This window comes from Lactuca sativa, chromosome 3, assembly GCF_002870075.4.
Source record: "Lactuca sativa cultivar Salinas chromosome 3, Lsat_Salinas_v11, whole genome shotgun sequence".
Lineage (NCBI taxonomy): Eukaryota > Viridiplantae > Streptophyta > Magnoliopsida > Asterales > Asteraceae > Lactuca > Lactuca sativa.
The window spans coordinates 148309439-148337167 of record NC_056625.2 but is presented as its reverse complement, the minus strand read 5'-3'; the positions used below and the strand labels follow the sequence as shown (position 1 = coordinate 148337167).

The following is a 27729-nucleotide window of genomic DNA, read 5'->3' as shown; positions in this document are numbered from 1 at the left end:
AAACACACACACACACATTTCACTCAAACTCTCTCAAAGAAACTCCCTTCATCCTTCATCAAATTCTCGAAATTTAGGAGGCTTTTCAAGGAAATCAAACCACAAAACTCATCATCTAAGGTAAGTTGATGTTTAATCCATGATCTAACTACTTCATTTCATCAAAAATCTCTTCTAAATCTAATCAACTCGTGATCTTGCATTTTAGAACACATATAGGTCAAAAACTTTCAAGAAAGACTTGCTAGCATCGAATCTTCTTCATTTCTCTCTTCAAAAGCCGTACCCTCAACTCAAGGTGAGCTTCATACCCCTCTCTTTTTGGTTTTTAATTGATTTATGGGGGAGAATACAAGAAAATGTGTAGATCTATATGTATGTGTATGCTATGTGTCATTTTATGCATGTATGTATGATTTTATGTGTTTTTGTCATGAACATGTAACCAAAAAGGAGTTATATGTCGAGATCTATGACATGAGAAAGTAAACAAACATGATCTAAGTTATTACACACCAAACAAGTCAAGAATAATAACTTATAAGGTTGTGTTAAACATACTTCAACATAAAACCCATTTTTTGGGCTTAAAATGTCAAATATACTAAACTTGGGTTAAAAGTTGCCAAGTCATGGTTACTTAAGGGGAAAAAGAGTCAAAACATTTTCAATAATTGTTTTCTGAATATTAAAATTTTCAAAGGACTAAAAACGTAAATTTTTAGCTTAATGGGCTAATTTTGGGCTTTTCGGCCCAATAAGTCCAAAATTGCGAAAAATGTTAATTAAAGGGGCTGAAATGAAACTTTCTTCAAAACAGGGGATAAAAAATGTAACAAAAAAATTTCAAGGGTTAAAAATGCTTTTTATTTCCAAAAAAAGGATAAAAAATGTAAAGTTTTTGGATTTCGGGCCAAAACTGTAAAATATTTTAAAAGTTGGGTTTTAACCGAAAATTACTATTCTAAAAGGGCTAAAACAGTTAACAAAATAAATTTTGAGTTAAAACCATCATTTCAACAAATTTATGATACAAAAGTGTCAAGAAAATGTTTAAAGGGATGAAAATGTCTTTTCTTTTATATAAATGACTAAACTTGTATTTTTATAAAAAGAAAAGTGTGAAAAGGGTCAAACCTCTAGTTTTAAACAAATTATTTCATTGAGTCAAAATACAAAAAAACACGACTGCCGAAAATTCAAAAGACGAATACACGTATAACCCCAAATATCATTACAAACGAATCGATCGGTCTCGAATCGATACTATTACAACAACCGTAAAAATCGAACCCTCCAATAGATATGCGAAAACCTAAGATGAGTAGATATTCAAACTTTGGGATTTGAAGTTTCAAATCATGCTTGTTGGACCTTGCAAGTCCATTAACATGATCTTTGGGCCCAAAGGGATAACGCTTATATGTTATTGGGCCTCCTATGACCCAATTCCATATAAAAGGACTTTCAATAGGTTTTATGTGCTTTTGGGCCCTAGTGGCCCATTAGTATTGCTAGTAAGGTCAAAGTAATCAAATGCGAGTTGGACCATCGTGTCTTTCGCATCCCCGACAGCCTACGGTACTTACGATAGTAGCAGGACATAGTGCTCCTCTTCTCTTCATTCGCTAAGTCTTATGAGTAATCAAAGTAGACGGAATTAGGACGTTATTCAGCAGTAATCAAGGTGGAGTAATCAGTAGTCATTCGATATCACGGTATGAGAGTTATTAATCATGTATATCTTTTGACATCGGAAAATATCGGGTTTTTCGGGGAAATCAATACTATTCGTTCGGAAATTGCATAACTATAATACAAAACACCTTTCATATATATGGTTTGAAATCATTCATGCATCAACTTATGGATCTTCACACTTTGACAAACTAATGTCTTTTCAGAAAATATCAGATTTTCTGGGTTGTACAAACTACACAAATCATTTTATTCACAACCTTGCTTATGAACTCACCAACATTTCATATGTTGACGTTTTTCCAAAATAACTTGTATTCTCAGGTAACAGATAAGCGGAAGGGTAATACCAAGTACGCTAGAATGTTTTGTTTTGAAAACTCTGAAAAAATTTGTTTTATGAATGTGTAATATTTGAAAACATTGTATTAACGATATCAGTTGTAATGTATTAATGCATGGTGATGTTTATGTTATGATTCATGTATATTCACTATGATGGTATTCTATTTAAGTCACACGAGCCCCCGGACGTTTCCGCCATCTGGTTTCGGGGGTGTGACAGGTTGGTATCAGAGCTCTGTTTATAGTGAACTACCATATCTAACCACACATTGATATGCAACTTTAAACCAAAGAGGGACTAAGACAACTTTGAACAAAACAAATAAAATACAACGCTAAAACATCTTTGCTTGTGTGAATTAGGAAAGAGAACATAATACTAAATCAAAGAAATAAACACTGACATCTCGGTTAAGTCGGGACTGTTGATGGTTGTAGTAAGGCATGAGTGTAGCCTGATCAACTACATTTCCTTCAAGGTAAAACTATCACATGTCCCGAGGAAATCGCGATGGTAGGGAAACCTAAAAACGTACCCCTTTATCACCAAAAGAGAACATCAACTCAACCTATACAATAATTGAAGCGTCATAGGAGTACTGACAGTTATTCGCATACCTCCTCTCAGTCGACATGGAAGGAGAACACCAGGGCATTCAGTTTCATCAGGTCCTAGTAGCCCACGGGATGATCGAAGATGAGCCTAAGGGAGATCAGGGGGGAGCACACGACGTGGGGCCTGACGAGTACACGGACACTGACTACGAGTTCAATGAGGCTGAGGACGACATGGAGGAAGAACAAGACTCTGACGAGGACTCTGCCACAACACCTGTCAGTGAGGCGCAGGAGGACCATCCCGCCCCACCAGTAAATCCCACAAGGGAGAATCGCCCCTAGAAGCTGAGATTGCCGCCCTGCGGCAACAGTTATTCGCCATGGAAGCATGAGCACTGCGAGCTGAGCATAAGAGGGATGAAGTCATTGGAGAAATGACTGAGATGGCCTAGTTGTTGGCACAAAACTATGGTATATGACCTCGCTGCAGTCGTAGGATGCTCCATAGAGTGTTAAGAGTAGACTTACCCTACTAGTACTATGATATATGCTATGTACCACCGAATCTATGTTTAAGTGATTAAACTACTCATAGAGCCATTATGCTGCCAAACTTACACTACTTATGTATTCTCTTTCGAGCAAAGTTTTCATGTATCAAAGTGCAGATAATATTAATGGAAAATTTTATGTGTTCTACTGTGATGTTGTAATCTACTATGTGTTATATATCCATGATTTTATGCAAATTTGTGAAATTGCTTAAGTTCGTGCCACGCATCTAGTTTATCGGATCACAATCTCACCAAAAACCATAGGCACTCAACATCTTTCCGTTCCATGACAGAAAGATGCCTCAACGACCAACTCGCGGTAAACCTGGGCCAACCCCACCCGAAGTCGACTCAGCTGCATTCCAAGCGGTTGTCTCTGCTGCGGTCACCGTAGCAATGGCACAAATTCACCAAGAGAACAATGGAGGAATCAACAGACAAGGGGCTGGAAGTTCGAACAATGGGATCAATCAAGGACCTACCAAATCATGCTCCTGCAAAGATTTCACCAATGCCAAGGCGGAACCTTTAATGGCACGAGTGGAGTGATAACCCTGAAAAGATGGATTGAGAAGGTGGAATCGGTGTTCAAAATATGTGAAATCCCCGAGGAGGTGAAAGTGAAGTTTGTCGTGTGCACGTTCATCGAACAGGCTCTCACCTGGTGGAATGGAGATATAGATGCCATGACTCTCCCTGTAGCCAACGCTATGCCATGGACGGAGCTGAAAGAAATGCTGATGGCTGAGTACTGCCCTCGTGGCAAAATCCAGAAGATGGAGCAAGAGCTGTGGAACCTCACCGTCCGAAACTCTGATATAGATGCATACATATCAAGGTTTAGCGAACTGTCATTGCTGTGCCCAGGTATGATTACGTCTGAAGGGAAGAAAATCGAACGATTCATCTGGGGATTGACCTCCCTAATTCAAGGAAATGTAATCGCTGCAAAACCTGAAACCTTTGACAGTGCCAAGAGGTTCGCCAAGAAACTATAGAACCACTACAACAAAAAGGGCAAGAAACCAGCGGAAATTAAAGGCAAGAAGGAGAATGACAACAACAAAGGAAAGAAAAACAAGAGAAAAGGGTGACAAGGCTCGGAGTCGACAAAGAAGCAACAAACAGTGACAGTCAACGCTGCAACCACCCAAGTACCCTTCACACCACATGCTCTAGCCTCAGCTAATCCAAGCACTCCCAAGCAGTATTCTGGGAATCTCCCAAAGTGTAACAAGTGCAATTACCATCATAATGGCGAATGCAAGGAAATGCAATGCACTAGTTGCAATCGGAAGGGTCACACGGTAAGGTATTGCAGGACCTATCCTTCCCAGAACCAACCACAAGGAAACAACAACAACAACAACAACAACCGCAACAACAACAACAACACCATCAATAGCGGAAATAACACAGGATCAAGCCCCACCTGCTATGGATGTGGAAGGACCGGGCATATCCTTCGACACTGCCCCAACACCAACAACCCTGGGAACGGAGGAACAGGAAGGGTGCTAGCTATGGGTCAGGGAGAAGCGGTTCAGGATCCAGCTGTTGTTACCGGTAGGTTTCTCCTAAACCACACTTATGCATGCATCCTATTTGATACCGGAGCAGAACGAAGTTTCGTGAGTGATAAATTCAAACACTTGTTAAAACAACAACCCCAGAAGCTTAATGAAACCTTCACGGTGGAAATGGCTAATGGAAAGACAGAATCCACTAGGGAAATCTACATCGGATGTACCCTGACCTTAAATCATCACGTCTTTCAAATAAACATAATTCCTGTTTCCATTAGGAGTTTTCATGTGATTATCGGCATGGATTGGTTAAGCCCCCGCCATGCTAAAATTATGTGTCATGAGAAGGATGTTCGCCTTCATCTCCCAAATCATGAAACCCTTGTTATCTACAGAGACAAACCCAACACGAACCTTCGTCTTATCTCATGCATTAAGGCGCAAAAGTACCTGCGAAAGAAGGACTTGACGTTTCAGGCTCATATAGTGGATAAGTCTAAGTAAGAGGTCAACATTCAAGACCCAATATCTTGGGAGTTTCAGATGTCTTTCCTGATGATCTTACGGGGATAACCCCCAGAAAGACAAGTTGAGTTCCAAATAGATCTAGTGCCAGGAGCTACTCCCATCGCCAAATCGCCCTACAGATTGGCTCTTGCAGAGATGCAAGAGTTGTCCAGTCAACTCAACGAGCTTTTGAACAAAGGATTCATCCGACCCAGCTTCTCACCTTGGGGAGCTCCGGTTTTCTTTGTCAAGAAGAAAGATGGTACCTTCAGGATGTGTATCGACTACAGAGAACTTAACAAGCTCACTGTCAAAAATAGTTATCCACTTCCGCAAATTGACGATCTAATTGAAAAGCTCCATGGAGCTCGTTACTTCTCAAAGATAGATCCGCGATCTGGATACCACCAACTCAAAGTCCGGGAGGAGGATATTCCTAAAACTGCCTTCCAAACTCGTTACAGACATTATGAATTTGTTGTAATGCCCTTCGATCTAATGAATACTCCTGCCGCATTCATGGACATATTGAATCGAATCTGCCAACCATTCCTTGATAACTTTGTTATCGTTTTCATCAATGATATCCTCGTCTATTCTCGAAACAAAGAAGAACACGGCCGACATCTCCGAAAAATCCTGGAAGCCCTGTGAACCGAAAAGTTATATGTAAAACTCTCCAAGTGTGAGTTTTCGCTCTGAAGTGTGAACTTTTTGGGACATGTTGTTAGTCAGGAAGGAATTCATGTGGATCCTTATAAAATCCAAGCCATCGAAGGATGGGCAATTCCAACAACACCCACGGAAATTCACCAATTTCTAGGCCTCGCAGGCTACTACAGGAGATTCATTCAAAACATCTCCAAAACAGCCAAGCCACTCACCTCGCTTACACAAAAGGGTGTACCCCTCGAATGGACGGACAAGCAAGAAGCTGCATTCCGAACCCTGAAGCAGGCACTCCACAGTGCGCCGGTGCTATTGCTACCCGAAGGAACAGAAGACTTTATAGTGTACTGTGATGCTTCAAATCAGGGTTTAGGTTGTGTACTCATGCAGCATGGAAAGGTGAAAGCTTACGCGTCCCGGCAGCTAAATACGCATGAGGTGAATTACACCACTCATGATCTGGAAATGGGAGTAGTGGCCTTCGCCCTGAAGATTTGGAGGCACTACCTTTACGGTACTAAGTGCACCATCTTCACTGACCACAAGAGTCTAATCCACATCTTGAATCAAAAAGAGCTAAACATGAGGCAACGAAGATGGGTCGAACTGCTAAACGACTACGAGTGCGAAATCAAGTACCACCCAGGCAAGGCTAACGTGGTAGCTGATGCCTTGAGTCGGAAGGAATACTCAAATCATCGTGTGAAAACTCTCTCGATAACTATCCAATCCCACCTGACCTCATAAATCAGAACAGCCCAGTCAGATGCCATGAAGGCGGAAAACAGAATAAGTGAAGCGTTACGTGGAATGGAAAAGAATCTCGAAGCGAAAGAGGACGGGGCATATTATTTCAAGAACCGCATTTGGGTCCCTAAACTTGGGGGATTCAGAGAGGTAGTCATGAATTAAGCCCACAAGACACGATACTCCATCCATCCAGGTTCAGACAAAATGTACTTGGATATTAAGCAACACTATTGTTGGCTTAACATGAAGGCATTGATTGCCACCTATGTTAGCAAATGCCTTACTTGCGCTAAAGTAAAGGTGGAATATTAGAAGCCCTTGAGACTATTATAGTAACCAGTAATTCCCGAGTGGAAACGAGAAAGGATTACTATGGACTTTGTGACCAAGCTACGCAACTAATCATATGGATTGGACACGATCTGGGTAATAGTTGATAGATTAACAAAATCCGCCCATTTCCTACCAATAAAAGAATCATACAAGATGAAGTGTCTGACAAGAATCTACATCAAAGAAATCGTGAGACTCCACAGAGTACCGGTATCTATCATCTCAGATAGAGATAGTAGATTTACTTCCCGCTTTTGGCAATCGCTTCAGAAAGCTATGGGGACACAACTTGACATGAGCACTGCCTACCACCCACAAACGGATGGTCAAAGCGAGCGAACCATTCAAACGCTAGAAGATATGCTCCGCGCGTGTGTGATTGACTTTGGAAAATCGTGGGATACCCACTTGCCTCTGATCGATTTCTCATATAACAACAGTTATCACTCGAGAATCAAAGTCGCACCTTTCGAAGCATTATACAGGCATAAATGTAGATCACCGCTATGTTGGGCTGAGGTAGGAGACACCCAGCTTGCAAGAGGGCAAACGCCAAACAATTCCTTAACAGGACCGGAAATCATACGCGAGACGACCTAGAAGATAATTCAGATCAGGGACCGACTGCAATCATCATGAGTCAGGAAAAAGAGCTATGCAGATAAACGACGAAAGCCCTTCGAATTCAGAGTCGGAGATAGAGTGTTACTAAAAGTCTCTCCTTAGAAGGGAGTGATTCGTTTTGGAAAGCGGGGCAAACTGAACCCTCGATACATTGGACCCTTCGAGATTCTTGCCTGAATCGGTCCAGTGGCATATAGACTGCAGCTACCTGCTAAGCTTAGCGGTGTACACCCCGTGTTCCATGTTTCCAATCTAAAGAAGTGCTTATCCGTTGAAACCCTCGTTATTCCCCTTGATGAAATAGAAATCAAGGAGAATCTCCTGTTCGTCGATGAACCAGTCGAAATCATAGACAGGAAGGTGAAGCATACTAAGCAAATTCGCATTCCGATTGTGAAGGTACAGTGGAACGCGAAGCGTGGGCCAGAATTCACATGGGAACGCGAAGACCAAGTGAAGCAGATGTATCCTCGCCTATTCTCACATTCTCAAATCTAGCTTTCAAAAGAATTTCGGGACGAAATTCTCTCTAACAGGGGTGATGATGTCACAACTAGAAACTTTGATGCTTTGTAACTACAACAATTATATCAATTATGAACCAACATTGTGAAAGCATGTATGATGCTTATTCAATAACAACAAAACTTCATCAAACACTTCATTCAAGCACTACAAATAGTTAATAAAGAATTGGAAACCCTTGACATCTCGGTTTAAGTCCATTTTGGACTAGGATTCCCTTATTGGGCCTAAAGGACCCATAAGCCTCAAATTCAACTACCTTGAACATAGAACTCTCAAATGGGCCCTAATTAAAACCCATATGCTTGAAACTAAATATTTTGGGCTTTATAAGACTAAAATAAACTAGGATAATTTTAATGGACTTCACTGGGTCACAACCAATTTAAATTAGTCCTAATGGGTAATAAAAATCATGCTTTGATTTAATTGGGCCAAAAATCATCTAAGTAAAGCACAAGATGGGCCTAAGGGCAAAAAGCCCAATTTTCTTCCTTTTCCCCTCTCCTTTCTCGGCCAAACAACCCAAGAGAGAAAGGGTTGACTTTAGCTTTGCCACCTCACATTTACCCCTTGGATCTCCATGCATTCATCTCATATCTCCATGCAAACATCCCATCAAGATCTCTCTCTTCCCCTCTCTTTTTCTCTCGGCCGAAACAAAACAAACACACACACATATTTCATTCAAACTCTCTCAAAGAAACTCCATTCATCCTTCATCAAATTCTCAAAATTTAGGAGGCTTTTCAAGGAAATCAAACCACAAAACTCATCATCTAAGGTAAGTTGATGTTTAATCCATGATCTAACTACTTCATTTCATCAAAAATCTCTTCTAAATCTAATCAACTCGTGATCTTGCATTTTAGAACAGATCTAAGTCAAAATCTTTCAAGAAAGACTTGCTAGGATCGAATCTTCTTCGTTTCTCTCTTCAAAAACCGAACCCACAACTCAAGGTGAGCTTCATACCCCTCTCTTTTCGGGTTTTAATTTTTTTATGGGGGAGAATACAAGAAAATGAGTAGATATATGTGTATGTGTATGCTATGTGTGATTTTATGCATGTGTGTATGATTTTATGTGTTTTTGTGATGAACATGTAACCAAAAAGGAGTGCTATGTCGAGATCTATGACATGAGAAAGTAAAAAAACATGATCTAAGTTAGTTCACACCAAGAAAATAAAGAATAATAACTTATAAGGTTGTGTTAAACATACTTCAACATAAAACCCTTTTTGTGGGCTTAAAATGTCAAATATACGAAACTTGGGTTGAAATTTGCCAAGCCACGGTTTCTTAAGGGTCAAAAGAGTCAAAACAATTTCAAAAATTGTTTCTGAATATTAAAATTTTCAAAGGACTAAAAATGTAAATTTTTAGCTTAATGGGCTAATTTTGGGCTTTTCGGCCCAATAAGTCCAAAATTCCGAAAAATGACAATTAAAGGGGATGAAATGAAACTTTCTTCAAAACAGGGGATAAAAAGCATAACAAAACTATTTCAAGGGTTAAAAATGCTTTTTATTTCCAAAGAAGGATCAAAAATGTAAAGTTTTTGGATTTCGGACCAAAACTGTAAAATATTTTAAAAGTTGGATTTTAACCGAAAATTGCTATTCTAAAAGGGCTAAAACCGTTAACAAAATAAATTTTGAGTTAAAACAATCATTTCAACAAATTTATGATACAAAAGTGTCGAGAATGTTTAAAGGGCTAAAACTGTCTTTTCTTTTATTTAAAGGACTAAACCTGTATTTTTATAAAAAGAAAAGTGTGAAAAGGGTCAAACCTCTACTTTTAAACAAATTATTTCATTGATTCAAAATACAAAAAAAACACGACTGCCGAAAAAACAAAAGACGAATACACCTATAACCCTAAATATCGTTACAAACGAATTGATCGGTCTCGAATCGATACTATTACAACAACTGTAAAAATCGAACCCTCCAATAGATATGCGGAACCTAAGATGAGTAGATATTCAAAGTTTGGGCTTTGATGTTTCAAATCATGTTTGTTGGACCTTGCAAGTCCATTAACATAATCTTTGGGCCCAAAGGGATAACGCTTATATGTTATTGGGCCTCCTATGAACCAATTCCATATAAAAGAACTTTAATTAACTTTTATGTGCTTTTGGGCCCTAGTGGCCCATTAGTATTTCTAGTAAGGTCAAAGTAATCAAATGCGAGTTGGACCATCGTGTCTTTCGCATCCCCGACAGCCTAAGGTACTTACGATAGAAGCAGGACATAGTGCTCATCTTCTCTTCGTTCGCTAAGGCTTACGAGTAATCAAAGTAGACGGAATTAGGACGTTATTCAACAGTAATCAAGGTGGAGTAATCAATAGTCATTTGATATGACGGTAAGATAGTTAGTAATCATGTATATCTTTCGACATCGGAAATCATCGGGTTTTCCGGGGAAATCAATACTATTCGTTCGGAAATTCCATAACTATAATACTAAACACCCTTCATATATATGGTTTGAAATCATTCATGCATCAACTTATGGATTTTGACACTTTGATAAACTAATGTCTTTTCATAAAATATTGTATTTTCTGGGTTGTACAAACTATACAAATCATTTTATTCACAACCTTGCTTATGAACTCACCAACATTTCATATGTTGACGTCTTTTCAGAAAATATCGTATTTTCTGGGTTGTATAAACTATACAAATCATTTTATTCACAACCTTGTTTATTAACTCACCAACATTTCATATGTTGACGTTTTTCCAAAATAACTTGTATTCTCGGGTAATAGATAAGCGGAAGGGTAATACCAAGTATGCTAGAATGTTTTGTTTTGAAAACTCTGAAACAATTTGTGTTATGAATGTGTAATATTTGAAAACATTGTACTGGATGTAAACGATATCAGTTGTAATGTATTGATACATGATGATGTTTATGTTATGATTCATGTATATTCATTGTGATGGTATTCAATTTAAGTCACGCGAGCCCCGGACGTTTCCGCCATCTGGTTTCGGGGGTGTGACACGGTTTCAACAAATTTCATATATATATGGTTTCATATATTATAGTTATTACAAAAACAAATTGGGTGCTACATTTTTATTATCTTTTATTTAGCTCGGAAATAGTAAGGTAAATGGTGTAAGTGTATATAACTAATTTAGTGGAACTGGAAGAACACAAAGAGGGTTAGCCTTTTGCAAGGTGATTCCAAATTTCTCATTTATGTCTAAGTCATCATGCCCAAGTCCATCCGGCTTCCAATCGAAATTATTGAGTAACGATCCCAACATCACATGAAGTATACGAACTGCGAGTGGCAAACCAGGACATATTCTTCGTCCAGCACCAAATGGTATTAGCTCAAAGTCACGACCCCGAACATCAAGACTTGAGGTCAAGAACCTTTCTGGTATGAACTTCATCGAGTTATCCCACAAGGTTGTGTCCCGCCCTATAGCCCATGCATTGACAAGCACCTGTGTGCCCTTGGGCACAATGTAGCCATTCAGTTTCACATCGATTTGAATTTTTCGGGGGATCAAGAAGGGGACTGGAGGATGAATCCTTAGGGTTTCTTTCACGATGCAGCCTAAGTAAGGTAGCTTTGAGATGTGTGACTCTTCTACAATTTTCCCTTTGCCGACTACTTGTTCGAGCTCTTTTTTAGCTTTGGTCATGATGTGTGGATTGCGCAATAGCTCGGTCATTGCCCATTCTAAAGTGTTTGATGTCGTATCGTTGCCAGCAACAAACAAATCCTACAACAGATATACAAAATAATATGATAATACTGAAATAAGAAATAAGATAAGCACCGAAATAATTGTTGATAATAGAAATAATTTTCAAATCATTAAATAATACTTCAAGGTGTGTATCATACTATTCTCGTTTACATAAAAAAAAAAACGTTGTGTTTGTCTTCTCCTAAATAAGATAACTTAGTAAAAAAAATCATATTACCCATGGACGTGGGATGCACCTTCGTCAATTAACTTTTCTTCTCTTTACCTTCCTTTGTTCTATTTAGAAACAAATAAAAATATGATTAAAATAATAGATTTTTTTTTTACAAATTAGTTTGTAAGATGCATTTAAATTAAATATTATATATATTAGATGTGTGTCCGTGCAAAATGGTTGCGATAAATAGTTTTTTTGGCGTATAGTTTTTACGCGGAAATATATATTAAATTTAATTATTAGTTATTATATAATAAAAAAATCAATTTTAAGTAAAATATTTATGTTTATACATTATATTTATATTGTCAGTTTACATTATTGATGTAATTAATTAATATTGATGTCTAGTTTAAGAAATGTAAACTAGTTTATATACATGAATTTAATATTTCAAAATTTTCATTTTTCATCAAATTGAATTTCTAAATTACATTCCTTAATTCAATTCTTCAAACTTTTAATAATTATTAATAAATTATTTATGCATAACTGATTTGTACAAAACCCTCGGTAAATTATAAATTTGAAAATTCAAGATATGTACATAAATCCATACATACACACATACATACAAGGATTGTTTTCTTTTTTTATTTTTTTTGTTCATATGCATATAAACGTATGTGTATATACATATATGCAAACGACATCTTAACTTGAATGTTGACATCCACCCCTATCGACACCAAAGTCGAGAAAAGTGCAACAAGAAGACCATTTATATGAAGATCCTACCCTTTATCACATCTTTATTTTTTTAGCACCTCACCTTTAGTCTTATAATAATGTAGGTGATTTTCTTCATCTGGCAGGCACCTTGTGTAACAGCCAAAGGAAAAGAGAAAGGTTTGTTGTCATATGTTATTGCTTGCTTTGGAATATATGGAAGTTTAGAAACAAACGATTATTTCATATTGAAGGTACTTCGGCCCTTCATGGGAATGAAGTACTAAGCTAATCGTTCTATTGGTTGAAGCGCAGGGTAAAAGTGGAATATGCAGTTTGGATGAATGGTTAGTCTCTCCTTTTAGTGGTTTGTAATCCTTGAAATGTATATGTACTTGTCTTTTGGTTCCATTCTCTAGCTTTTTGCTAGATTTGGGTACCTTATATTAATATATTTAACATTTCCAAAAAAACCTTTAGTCTTATAAACATATCTTAGTATCTTACGGCGATTCAAGAAATTTGTCTACACAAGCATGTACTTAAGCCTCACACATAGTTAAATTTAAAATGAGTACTACACTTTATATATATATATATATATATATATATATATATATATATGTGTGTGTGTGTGTGTGTGTATTTGTGTGTGTGTGTGTGTGAGACATTAGACTACAGTCATACCTAATCTAAATCACCCTCACCTCAACTCACAACTTATACTGATGCCGACTAGGCAATGGGACCGATTACATGTTCATCTGCTTTCCATTATTGAATTTTCTAAGAGACAACCTTACATATATCATGGTATTCAGAGTGTCGACGGTCATGCTACCATCTCTCTCCAATGTTGAGACAAAAATAAGACATGGTAGCTAATGTAGTGTTTGAAATGTATTGGATTCACAATTTACCCCTCGAACTATTTTTACCTATTACCAATGTAACCCTAGTCTATTATGATAATGTTAGGCTATTTTGGCGTGCCACAACTAGCTGAGAAGCTAGCTTATTTTTTGAGCTTTTTTATGTTGTCGTGTTTGGTAAGCCAAAAAGTAACTTATAAGCTACCTTATAAACTAGCTTTTTGAAAAGCTACTTAGGGGGTGTTTAGCTTAGCTTTTGAAAGCCAAAAGTCCTTTTTGAAAAAGAAAAAAAAAAGCAAAAGATGTTTGGCAAACTACTTTTGAAGTTTTTATGTAAGGAAAATGAACTTTTTGGAAAAGTCAGGAAATCCTGACTTTTTGCAACTTTTCCAAAAAGGACTTTTGGGGTTTGAAAAGCTAAGCCAAACACCCCCTTAGACTACCTTTTTAGGAGCTTTTTTAAAATTTTCCAAATACACCCCTTAATTAATTATAGAAACACATACTCTTACATATCCATTTATGTAATCTTATATATTTCAGCTAGTTTTACCAAACGTTATTTTTTATCAATTAACTTATCATTTATAAGTTAGATTTTTATTTAACAGCTAACTTTTCAGCTAGTCCGCCAAACATAGCTTTAGAACAACCTATATTTTTAGTAATCTCGTAAATATTAACACAAAAAACACATCGAATATAAGAAATATTTTGTATGTGAACAAATTGCCAATGGACAAGTTCGTGTCATGCATGATCTTTCTCGATATCAGATTGGTGATATCTTCACCAATGATCTCCTAAATATCATGTTTGAAGATTTCAAAATTAGTCTAAGAGCATCCATCTTAGGAGTTTTTTTCAAAATGAAAAAGATTCCAAAATTAGTCTAAGAGCATCCATCATAGGGGTTTTTCCAAAGTGAAAAAGATTTGAAAAGGCTTATTTCTTATAATGGAAGTTTTTTGAAATATAGGTTTTTCAAATAGACTTTCTAGTTAGCAAGCTTTTTCTCAAAAGTTTTTTCACCATTCCAGACCTATAACTTATAACAATTAAAGAAAATTAAACAAACACTTATTTAATCATGTAACATCTATTTCGAGGATTGGCTGGAGTTTACCATTTAGGGGAAATTTTATGCATGGACTCGACGAGTTGGGAGTCCAACTCGTCGAGTAGGGTCGTGACATCTTGAACGCGGGTTGGAACTTACTCGGCGAGTCGGAAGGCCCAACTCGGCGAGTCAGAGTTGTTTAGAGAAAACCCTAATTTCAGGGTTTGCCCCATATATAAACATCATTATATACCCTAGTAGCCTCCCTTAACACCATAGAATAACGTTCATGGCCGCAAACTCTCTAGTGTGGGAAGTAAGAACAATTGGTAGCTTATCTTTGAAATTTTGGGGAGGATTCCAAGTTTGAAGACGAAGTATTAGATCAAGCATCTATTTCATGTTGGGCATCTGTCTGAGGTATTAATCTGCTACCTTACTTGATTTCTTTTTGGAAGTTATGGCCAACCTTGAAGAGATGGAATCAGGCTTGGATCTGGACCTATCACAAGGATATGGTTCCAGATCTGGACCTTCTTGGGTCACAAATATCATCGAGTCGCATCTTTTTATAAGCTTATCCTCTGTACATGAATGAAAACCTTGTGTGAAGGATAGTTTTGGTGTTGTGACCATGTGAGGCCATGCATGAACGTAAAGTTTGCAACTTTACATGACATCTTCACTAGGAGATTATGGATCTGAAGTTTGAGACCTTAAATCCCACTGCAAAGGACCGAATATGTGAGAACTCATCGAGTCGCTCTGGTGACTCAACAAGTTGAGAGGGTTTTCTCCTTCACGGTCAAGGATTTAAGGTCAAAGGTTCACGACCAATGGCTCACGGTCAAGGGTGTTCAGTTGGAAGTTTACAGCCATGAACATCAAGGAACTCGATGAGTCTGTCGGGTGACTCGGCGAGCCGATGAGTTAAGTAGGGAACCTGGCAAGTGGCTGAATGTACTTGACGAGTCAAGGTCAATATTGACTGTTGACCTTGACTACAGACCTCGACTTTGACCAAGGTTGACCCTGGGGGTATTTATGGGATTATGCTGAGTTATTTACTCATTGATTATAGGCAGAGGAGCAGTGTGGGAGTTATCTGACTTCAGTTCGCCTGTTTAGCCTTTGAGAGGTGAGTTTTCTCACCATACCAATGGGTCTAAGGCACCAAGGCCTGCCCATTTCATGATAGTTGGTTTACTTGCTATGTAAAGGTGTGATATGTATGTATGCATGATACGTGGTAGAGATAGCCTTGTGGCTAATGGTAGAGATAGCCTTAAGGGTAATGGTAGAGACAGCCTTTATGCCTAATGGTAGAGATAGTCTTATGGCTAACGGTAGAGATAACCCTTATGGCTAACAGTAGAGATACCCCTTGTGGCTAACGGTAGACATAGCTTCATAGCTAACTAATGTGTAATATGTGGTAGAAGTAGTTACTATAGCTAATCGATATGTGTTATGTGGTAGATATAGCTTTTATAGCTAATATGGCATATGGATGTTGTGTGGGGTATGATCTGGGTGACTCACTAAGCTTCTAGCTTACCGTTGTGGATTTGTTTCAGGTACATCGGAGCCCAAGGGCAAAGGCAAGGTGTGATGATGCGGCGTGCCGCTTCGATAGCAAAGGTACCATATCGGTTGGCACTACCCGAGAGGTAGGAGTTATCTACACAGCTTCAGAAGCTGTTAGACCGAGGATTAATTCGTCCGAGCAGTTCCTCGTGGGGAGCAACGATCCTTTTCGTGAAAAAGAAGGATGGATCCCATAGGATGTGTATCGATTATAAGGAAACTACACAAACTAATAGTGAAGAACCGTTATCCGTTGCCAAGGATCAATGATTTTTTCGATCAGCTGCAGGGTGTGTCCTTGTTTTCCAAGATTGATCTTCGGTCAGGGTATCATCAGATGAGGATTAGAGACGAGGACACACCAAAGACGGCTTTCAGGACTCGGTATGGGCACTATGAGTTTGTGGTGATGTCGTTTGGGATCACCAATGCCCAGCAGCATTCATGGATCTCATGAACAGGGTGTGCAGACCGATGCTGGATCGGACAATGATCATTTTTATTGATGATATCCTAGTCTATTCTAAAACCAGTGAACAACACGAGCAACACTTAAGGGAGGTGTTGGAGATCATAAGGATGGAAAAGTTGTATGCCAAGTTCTCCAAGTGTGATTTTTGGCTGCGATAGGTACAATTTTTAGGGCATATCGTCAATCAGGAGGGTATTTCTGCTGATCCAACCAGGGTTGAGGCTGTGATGCAGTGGGAAGTACCGAAGTATGCATTAGAGTTTCGTAGGTTCTTGGGTTGAACGGGTTATTACCGAAGATTTATCTAGGATTTATCCAAGATTGCGTTCTCATTGACCCGTCTGACCAAGAAGAATGTGACGTTCTGGTGGGGTACGGATCAGCAGTCGGCCTTCGAGACCTTGAGGAGGATATTGTGCGAGGCTCCGATCCTTGTACTACCGAAGGGATTAGATGATCTGGCGGTGTACTGTGATGCATAGATTTTAGGGTTAGGTATGGTACTGATGCATATGGGGCACGTGATAGCATACGCCTCGCGACAATTGAAGCCCCATGAGGCGAATTACCCCACTCATGATCTAGAACTAGGGCAGTGGTGTTTGCACTCAAGATTTGGAGGCATTACTTTTACGGAGTGTGGTGTACCATTTACACCGACCACAAGAGTCTGAAGCATTTGATGGATTAGCAGAAATTCAACATGCAACATAGAAGGTGGATGGACGTGCTAAAAGACTATGATTGCGAGATTCTATACCACCCAGGGAAGGCCAACGTAGTGGCCAACACTTTGAGCCATAAGACGGTAGGTTCCCCGATTGGGAATGTGTGTTTGAGGATGACGGTGATCACCCTGTTTTTGGAGATGATCAAGGAAGCTCAGGTTAAGGGAGTGAAGAAAGAGAATTGGAAGGTACAGATGATTTGAGGACAATATCCTTTGTTTGTTAAGGATAGCTGAGGTCTCTTGACGCAGTGTGGTCGGGTGTGGGTAACAACGACTTGGGAGTGAGATAGAATATATTGGAGGAAGCGCATAAGTCCAGGTTTTCTATACATTCAGGAGCTACAAAAATGTATAGGGACTTGAGGCTGAGTTATTGGTGGCCCTACATGAAGCAGGAAATTTCTTGGTTGGTAGAGCGTGCTTGAATTATAGGAAGGTCAAGGTCGATCATCAGCGGCCTCATGGTAAGGTCCAGCCGCTACCCGTTCCCATGTGGAAGTAGGAGGAGATCACAATGGAAGTGGGAGGAGAGGGGTATGGATGCCATATGGCAGAGGAGCAGTATGGGAGTTATCTGACTTCAGTTCGCCTGTTTAGCCTTTGAGAGGTGAGTTTTCTCACCATACCAATGGGTCTAAGGCACCAAAGCCGACCCATTTCATGATAGTTGGTTTACTTGCTATGTAAAGGTGTGATATGTATGTATGGATGATATGTGGTAGAGATAGCCTTTGTGGCTAATGGTAGAGATAGCCTTATGGCTAATGGTAGAGACAGCCTTTATGCTTAATGGTAGAGATAGTCTTATGGCTAACGGTAGAGATAACCCTTATGGCTAATAGTAGAGATAGCCCTTGTGGCTAACGGTAGAGATAGCTTCATAGCTAACTAATGTGTGATATGTGGTAGAGGTAGTTACTATAGTTAATCGATATGTGTTATGTGGTAGAGATGGCTTTTATAGCTAATATGGCATATGGATGTTGTGTAGGGTATGCTCTGGGTGACTCACTAAGCTTTCAACATACCGTTGTGGAATTGTTTCAGGTACATCGGAGCCCAAGGGCAAAGGCAAGGCGTGATGATGCGGCGTGCACTCTATCTCTCTTTTCCGATATGATTTGGGGACACTCTGATGTTTTTAAAATAATGTGTAATGATGGTGGATTTGAAAACAATTAATTAGATCTTCATGTTTTACGAATTATGATTGACTAATTAAAAACGAAAAATTTCTTTGAAAAATTTGGGTCGTTACAAATCAATATGGCCGCCATATTTGTATTTGAATTATTTTTATTTTTTAAAAAACCTAATAAAAAAGCTTATCTATTGCAGTGGTAATTCACGCATTTTATTTTGTTGTGTTGACATTATATTTAATTGAGGTGATATGAAAAAACCTAGTAAAAAAATTTGTTGTTAAAGACGCTTTAAGCATTTGTCCTCCATATGCTCTCCTGTTGAGAGGGTGTATTATATAGAATTATCACAATATTGCTATTATTGTTATTGTGATTGTTATTAGCTATGAGCATGGACAGCGAATATCTGCTTTTGGAACCAGGACCGTTTCTAGGGATGAGCATATGAACCGGAGAACCGGCCGGAACCGGGACCCGATGGAACCGGTCGGGCCGGGACCGGGACATTATTTTTGTGGATTTTTGGAACCGGGAACCGGTAGGAACCGGAACCGATATAACCAGAACCGGTAGAACCGGCAAAAACCGGAACTGTATGATGCTATTTTTCGAATACATGTTCCAACATTTGAAGACACGACAACAACCGGTAGGAACCGGAAACCGGTAGAACCGGAACCAGTAGAACCACCGGGCCGGTTCGGTTCTTGATTTTGGCCGAAGCCGGTTCCCGGTTCCGGTCCGGTTCCGGCCGGTTCGGTCCTTTTGCTCATCCCTAACAGTTTCAGAACCATTGATTCTTAAAACAAAACCAAGGTCATTGGTTCCGGTACCTAAAAATGAGAACCGCCAATGACTGGTTCTTGTTTTCAATTTTTAAGAACTGTTACCCGCCAAGTAACCGTCGAAACTGGTTTCGAAATATTTAAATTTAAAAATATTTAATACTTGATGAATAAGACATTTGTTGGGAGTATCTAATTGGATATTAATATGCTAATAAGTCATATTTGTAATGTTTTTGTTTTCTCAAAATAAAAGGCTTTATATAAATGTAAATGCATGATTGTAAAACAATTTGAGCATATGTGATGGTTGATGGTAAGAACATAAACTTTGGTTCATGACTTGTATTTAGTAATTTGGATTATCTTTTAAAACGATTAATTTTTTTGCCGTTTGTAACTTGTATCGTCATGAACTACTTATAATATTTACTTTTTGTTTCATGACTTGTAGTTTATAAGGATATGAATGTAAAAATTCCATTTTGCATTAATGAAACTAAAAAATGATGTAACCGAGTTACGCACTTCCTGAACCGTAATCGCCGGTTTCGGGACTAGTTCCAAAAATTTAAGAACCCTATAGACCGGTTGCGGTTCCGGTTCCAGGAAAATGAGACAGGTATCTGTCTCTGTTTATCCCTAATTGTTATTGTTATCGTTATCGTTATCGTTATCGTTATCGTTATTGGTATTTGTATTGTGTTATATGATTAGAATTATTTTTTAACTTTGAAATTTTTTTTCAAATAGGTTGTGGTATAAATACATATAAAGTATAATGAGAAGACAAGAAGTTCAATCTCTCTATTAGCTATTAAAAATCAAAAGGACTTTGTTTTTTACTAAAAATTGAGATAATAGTTTTTGGATAATTGAATCGAAAAAGCAAGGCATTCTTTTGTATTTAATTGAATAATAAATATACCTACGGATATTTCCTACAGCTTAATTTGAAAATCACTTAAACCGAATTTCCAATTAGGTTTCCAACCTAACCGGAATGCAATATTAATAACAAAGAAGAAATTGTATTTAAGAAAGTAGGTTTATGTATGGTTGTCATAACATGCAGTGTTTTTTTTTTTTTTATGAAATTCCTTTTTAGAGGATCAACTGATCAAGAATCCTAGATGGTAGAAAATGTTTTTTTTTTTTTTTTTTTTTTTTGGGGGGGGGGGGGGGGGGGGGAACCTAATATGAAAATTCTTGATTATGGTTTGAGTCTTTGAGACATGGAATAACTACCAATTAAACTTGATACAGTTTTTGCATGTTTGAAATACACGAATGTTAAATAAGTTACGTACCAAAAACAAGCTCTTGATATGTGTTCGATTGATCTCATCTGGATTCTCTCGACTTATTTTCAAACAAACGTCCAATACATCATCGTGCTTCGACTCACTCATCCCCAACCTCTCTTCAATCAATTCCTCAAAAATCTCATTAATCCTCCCAAAATAATTCGTCATTCTCCTCCTGATCCCTTGTGGATCGATCTTCTTCAACACCGGGAAAAAGTCCACCAGATTTGGCTTCCCAGCCTCCACCATGATGTTATCAACCAGCTCCTTAAACTCTTTACCGGAATCCTCATACGGGTCTGTCAAATCCTTGGAGAAAAGAGTGTTGGATAGGAGATTTAGGGTGGTTCTGAAAGCAGCTCGACTGATGTTGACTGAATCTCCGGATTGGCTGGCTTTCCGGCAGTATGCAACCAGTTCTTGCACTTTCAGGCTCCGTAAGTGCTGGTTAGCATCAAGGGAGCTGCTGGAGAAGATGTTGGTGTTAAGGATTCTGCGGAGGATCCGCCACTGGGTGGCAACAGGGAGCCAGACGACGGAGTGAAGGGACTGGTTATGGGCGGTGACGGCGTCGGGGATATGGCGGGAGGAGAAAGCAAGGTCTTGCTTTTGGAGGACTTCTTTGGCGGCAGCGGCGGAGGAGATGACAAGAGCGGTGGCGCGACCAAGTTTAAGGAACATGATTGGGCCATAGATCTTGGAGAGCTTGGCTAGGGATTGGTGTGGTTTGTCGCCGAGCAGGTGGAGGCTTCCGATGATTGGCAGCGGGGTTGGGCCTGGAGGTAAGTTCTTGGGTTTCCGGAGGCTGAAAATTGTGAGAGCGGCTCCAAAAAGTGCGTTGAATAAGAACAGGCCAATAGCGATAACTACAAACTCCATTGATGCAGGGTCGTATAGAGGTGTTATGGAAGAGAGTGTCAAATATTGCTTTTTTATACTATATATTGCATAAGTTGGGTTAACGAAAAATGAAGTGGTATATAAACAACAAAAAAGGTAGCAGATCTTTGACTTTAGGGACTCATATTTATGTGAAAACACTAAATGAACTTTTTTTGATTGAATGTGGTGTCTGGCACTACGAGTGCTATAAATACTTTGTAGGTTATAAATAAATGTAAATATTTAAGTAATTGAGTTAATAGACTTAAAAATCCATATGACAAACCATTCATTTTTTTCTTTGATAAATATTGGATATTGTAATCATATCATAAAATTTAATGTTTACGAATAAGATATTAAAAATAATGATGTTAAAATTAGTGCAAAATGAAATAGATATCAATGTAGTTTTAACTTCTAATCATATAATTTTCTTTTCGTATATTAGAGAATTGTATTTTAAATAATTCTTTATTAGAACATTGTTTTTAAACAAGCAGCTTAAAACTTTCATTTATATTATAAATGTCATTTTAATATGTATGTAGTTAGAAATAAATAGTTATCTTAAATATTGATTTCAAAGCTATATTATTTTACATTTCCTAAATTATAATAACAACCACTACAATAGTTATAAATTTCAAATAACCTTTTATATTTCTATTTTTATATATTTATTACTATAAAAAGGTCAATTACTTTAGTGAACACATTACACGAAATTCACATACAAAATTTAGAGAAATATTACGATAAAGAAGCAATATATCGATAAGCTTGAAGAATTTTGAAGTTTTGATTTATAAAAGAGATTATAGGATGGTGATTTTATGTTGGTGTTATTAAGGAAGTATGTATGATTTTTTGTTAGCAGGCCCGGCCTTGAGGGTGTGCAAGGTGTGCAACCGTACAGGGCCCGGGAAAAAACGGGGCCCGTATTCTACCCAATTTATATAGTTCATATATATTATATATTATGTTACGCAATAATATTAACAAATTGTTTTTAGTTCAGTTGGCTATACAAGCCACGTTTTGCTGTTTGCTACCAAACTTCCAGATTTCGATTTCCGTCAACTCCCACTTTTTTTATTTTTAACTGATGCCTTATATATATATATATATATATATATATATATATATATATATATATATATATATATATATATATATATATATATATATATATATATATATATATATATATATATATATATATATATATATTAACGTAGAACCTTAACAAAAATTCCAATAGTTCAGGTGGCTTTAAGGTGTGCTCATTTTAGCTTCCTTATAAATAGACCAAGGTTCAAAACACTTGCTTTGCGTTTTATGAGATGATTTTTTAAACTAATTATTTTTCTTATATTAGGGCCCATTTATTACTTGTAGCACAGGGATCTCAAAATTACCGGACCGGCCCTGTTTGTTAGAAATTGGTAAAACATGAAATAAAGCAATCTGATTTATTTTACGATAGATGTTATTTAAAATAGATTGATTTATAAAAAAAAATCTAGAATTATTTATGATTTTTTTTGCAAACAAACATATGGCAAATTCGATCTAAAATATGGTAAATTTGATGTAATTTATTTTTAGAGTTTATTTTTAAAAATAATTTTCTAATGATAAACCAACGAAATCCTCCATAATAAATAAATGTTTTTTTTGCCACATGTCAATTTTTTATAAGTTTTGACACTTATGATTTTGTGGTATTTTTAAAATAAATATTATCTACTTGTCAATATTTGGTTTGTTTCAATTTTTAAAATTAAAGTCATATAGTTATATATATAAATATTAAATATCATATATATGATATTAAATTACAATAAATATATTTCTGTCTTTCTTATTTTAAAGTTGTACATGAAAAATATTTTTTGTTTACATTTTAATGTTTAATCTTTTTTTAAATCAACTCGTATAATACACGGGTCTCATACCTAGTGTATTTATATTTTATAGCTTAAATATACTAAATCCTTTGTAAAAATAAACAAAATTAATTCAAAGGAAAATGAAATTTAATTTCATCTAAATTTTACCAACCAAAATCATAATAATATTTAAATTCATCTAAATTCAAATTGATACATTCAAATTATCACAAAACTAATTCAACAATCTAAATTCACTCTTGTTATTTTTTATTTCTAGAAAAATGATTATCAAGTAGTATAAAAATAAAGTTAAAAATGTTTAAATTATATAAGATGGACTAAATCACATACAAAATTTAGAAAGAATACGAAAATAAACAAGAAGCACACAAGCTTGAAGTTTTTTGAAGTGCTGATTGATAAAAAAAATATTAAATGATGGTGAGATTACGTTGATGTTGTTGAGGAATCATGTAACACCCCGACTCTCAGGTATAAAATTTACAGTTTTATTTACATCTTAAAAGGTCTACTCGACGAGTCGGATGCCCTGACTCGTCGAGTAGGAACGAAATCAGCCGCGTGTTTTAAGTGGCCAACTCGACGAGTCGAAGGACACGACTCGACGAGTTAGAGCTGATGGATGAAACCCTAATTTCCAGGGTGTTGCACCCTATTTAAAGGGTCATCACCTCCCTTGGCTTCCCTTATAGCCCCCCCCCCCCCTTTGAGCCAAGAAACCCTAATTCGTGTTTACTCTCCATATTTTTGTATTTTAAGCTTGGAAGGTAGATCTTGTTACAAGGAGCTTGAAGATCAAGAAGTTTGAGGCAAGCAACGTGTGTGGATCTGAAGTCTACCCCAGTTTAGCATCATTTGAAGGTATCAAGTCGTTACCTTGATCTCCTTCTAGTTAGACCCTTCTATATTTGAGTTTTGGGGCCATTTTAGCATGTTGTTTCATTTCGGGTGATGAACCAATATCTGAAGTTGCAACTTCAGATCTAGGCTTATCTTGATCCTTATAATTATAAATTTACAGCCTTCAGCATGATAGTGCATTTCCCTTGCCTAGAATCGTCTGAATGAGTGTTGGACTAAAGGGACTTGACGAGTTGATTGGCCAACTCGGCGAGTCCGATGAAGATTGTCGTGCAAGGATTTTTGGGTGGAGTCGGTGAGTCAGTAGGACAACTCTGTGAGTCAGCTAAGGTTTTCCCGACATTTAGACATGCATGAACTCGACAAGTTGTAGGGAAACTCGAAGAGTCAACTGGGGATTTCACGACTTCTTGAGTTCTGGAAGGACTTGACGAGTCAATAAACTGCACTCGACGAGTCGGGTCAACATGGACTATTGACCTTGACCGTTGACTTTGACTTTGACTAAGGGTTGACCAGTTTGACTTCTAAGGGGCATTTTGGTAATTTGGTAATTTACGGGAATGGACCATTGGTGGGTGTTGGTGTTTGGAGCGATGCGTGGAGGAGTTGACTGTATTACCATCGAGCTACTTGTAAGGTGAGTTCTCCTCACTATATCAACAGGGTCTAAGGCACCAATGCCAGCCCGTATTGGATTTGTATCCGGGTTTATTATATGATATGCTTATTGATTGATATCCTGGTAATTAGGATGGTGATATGCTTAGTAACCTGGTTAGGTCGATATCCTAGATATATGATGATGCTATGTTAGTGACCGGTAGGGTCTGTATCCTGGTTATATGATGTTGCTGTGATTAGTGATCTGTTAGATCGGTTTGACTGTTATATATGCTAGTGTATGATATTATTTGCACATGTTTGTTTTATTCGGGGTTGGGTTGAGGCGGTCCTGCTTTGTGTTGAAGACCGGCATACCCACGGTGGTTCGGATAAAGTGAAGGCCCTGCAAAGGGATTCAGTCGGGTCGAAGGCCCGACGAGTGGTTCAGATAGGCTGTAGGCCCTGCAAGGCGTTCAAAACGTGCCAAAGGCTTGGAGAGCGGTCCAGATAGGCTGAAGGCCTGCGATCCGGTCCAGTCAGGCTGAAGGCTCCTTATACATGTTGTGTTTGTTTATATGATATGGTTATATCTGTATGTCGTTAGTATTTTTGGGGGTAACTCACTAAGCCTTCGAGCTTACTGATGGGTTATGAGCATTCTAACAATCCTAAGTGTACATGCAACCCTAGAAAACCTTGGATCTATGTTTGTGCAAAATACATGCAAAATTTGATTTCCAAGGTTCATAATCCTATCTAGCATACATGGGGAACTTTTAACATAAAAGATGGCTAGAATTACATACCTTATAGTTGATTGGATTCCTTGAAAACCTTGAGAACCTAGCACCCCAAGTGTGATGCCTCAAATGTTTCACACAACACCAAGTGCTTTGGAATAACTTTGAGAGAATGTGGAACACTTGAAAAATCGGCCTTGCCCTCTTGTAACTTCATGTAGCCGACTTTGGTGAATGTCATGTTCTTTATATAGTGTGTTACAATTAGGGTTACACCATGTAAACCCTAATCGTCATGATCTTTCATTTCAATGACCCATGGGTTATATAACCACCATGGAGCATCCTATGGTTTTTAGCCCAACTTGATAATCCATGGAGCATTAGCCCACTATACAAGTTATGGATGATTTACATAATCAACCCATATATTTAATTAGTCATCTTTTGATCACTTAATTAATTCTAAATTAATTAATGATCAAAACTAATTAAATAATTCTATTAATATATTAGAACTTATAATATATTAATAAACCACAAGTGTTATTTCTCTCATTTAGTCTATCAAAATGCATGATGCCATGCAACCCAAATAGACCATACCTTACCGGGTCAAGTACATACCAGAAATAGTTATGGACTTAAACACCTTATCCAACAGTCTCCCACTTGGATAAGTCTAATAACTATAACTGCAAGTATGACTTTAGGAACCGATCAGCAATCGTAACTCTTTCAAGGTCTCTTGGAACAGAGAAAATGATGATACGCCATTTAAGATAAGTGATCATATAATCCTCTGTTCTAGATATCAGTCGGAAAAATACATGGAACAATGCCTTACTTATTTTCCAACAGTTTGTTTCCCGATTTCCGATTTGTTTGACAAATAACTTAATTGAACACATCAACTTAGTTCTGACCGGGCCCGATACATAGGTCAAAACAAAATCATCGAGGGGCCCAAATATCGCTTCTAATCCAAGAAGGAACAGATAAACTTCGACTCATATGCTTGTTCTACTACTTGTTGAATCACACACAAAAGCACGTTTTATAACATCGAGTTACCAATGCTTTTTCGTACAATCAATGTATAACCAACTCATAGGCAACAAGTCATATCTTAAGGTTTCAAGACTTATATGATATTACTGTCTCACGATCACTCGAGATAAATTCCATGACGTGATACCAGTGAGCATGGTTGAATCCAATACTCAGAACTTATGAGCACTCATGAGTGTTGTAGCCATGTCCAACAACTTAGACCTCTGCAACCAACTCATGACAGTCTTGACTCATACCTACTTCCAACATATGACCGAATGTAGAGAATTCGAATAATATGATATACCAAACATAATTATTCTGGAAGTCAAAACATGAAAAAGAAATATAGTAAACGATTGACAAAAGATAGCAACACTTTACTCATAAATAAACAAAACTTTTATTCATCATCAAATATCAATTACACTTTAAAAATTTCAAAATTATCTAACTACTAAAACTAATATCATCCTTCAGCCCTATGCTCCGAGCATGCTGGAGATGCTTAACCCGACTCAATCCCTTCGTGAGGGGATCTGTTGGGTTCTCATCCTATGCTACACTCTTTGCCACGAGGAGTCCTTCTTCTATGCGATATATGATGAAATGATATTTTTTTGTCGATGTGTCTGGATCTCCCGTGATCGCTTGGTTCCTTGGCTAAGGCAACTGCACTTTCACTATCACATAAAATTTCTATAGGCTCCTTTATAGATGGTACTATTCCAAGGTCTCTAATGAAGTTCTTCAGCCATATCGCCTCCTTTGTTGCCTCGCTTGCTGCTATGTAATCTGATTCGCAAGTTGAATCAGCCATTATCTCCTGCATGGAACTCTTCTAAGTAATTGCTCCTTCGTTTAAGGTAAAGACCCAGCCTGACTGAGAGCAAAAATTATCCCTATCAGTCTGAAAGCTAACATCACTATACCCTACAACTCTCAAGTCATCACTCCCGCTGAGAGTATGGACCCAATCCTT

General features: G+C 37.7%; 1 protein-coding gene across 1 annotated transcript; it reads right to left on the bottom strand.

The window, feature by feature from the left end:
• Positions 1–11053: 11053 nt before the first annotated feature.
• LOC111888490 (7-ethoxycoumarin O-deethylase) lies at positions 11054–21702 on the bottom strand. The gene is made up of 2 exons (XM_023884657.3): positions 20690–21702; positions 11054–11854 (listed from the first exon to the last, which is right to left on the bottom strand). Exons 1-2 carry the CDS (start codon positions 21563–21565, stop codon positions 11249–11251), a joined length of 1482 nt encoding a protein of 493 aa, XP_023740425.1. The 5' UTR covers positions 21566–21702; the 3' UTR covers positions 11054–11248.
• Between the last annotated feature and the right edge of the window lie 6027 nt (positions 21703–27729).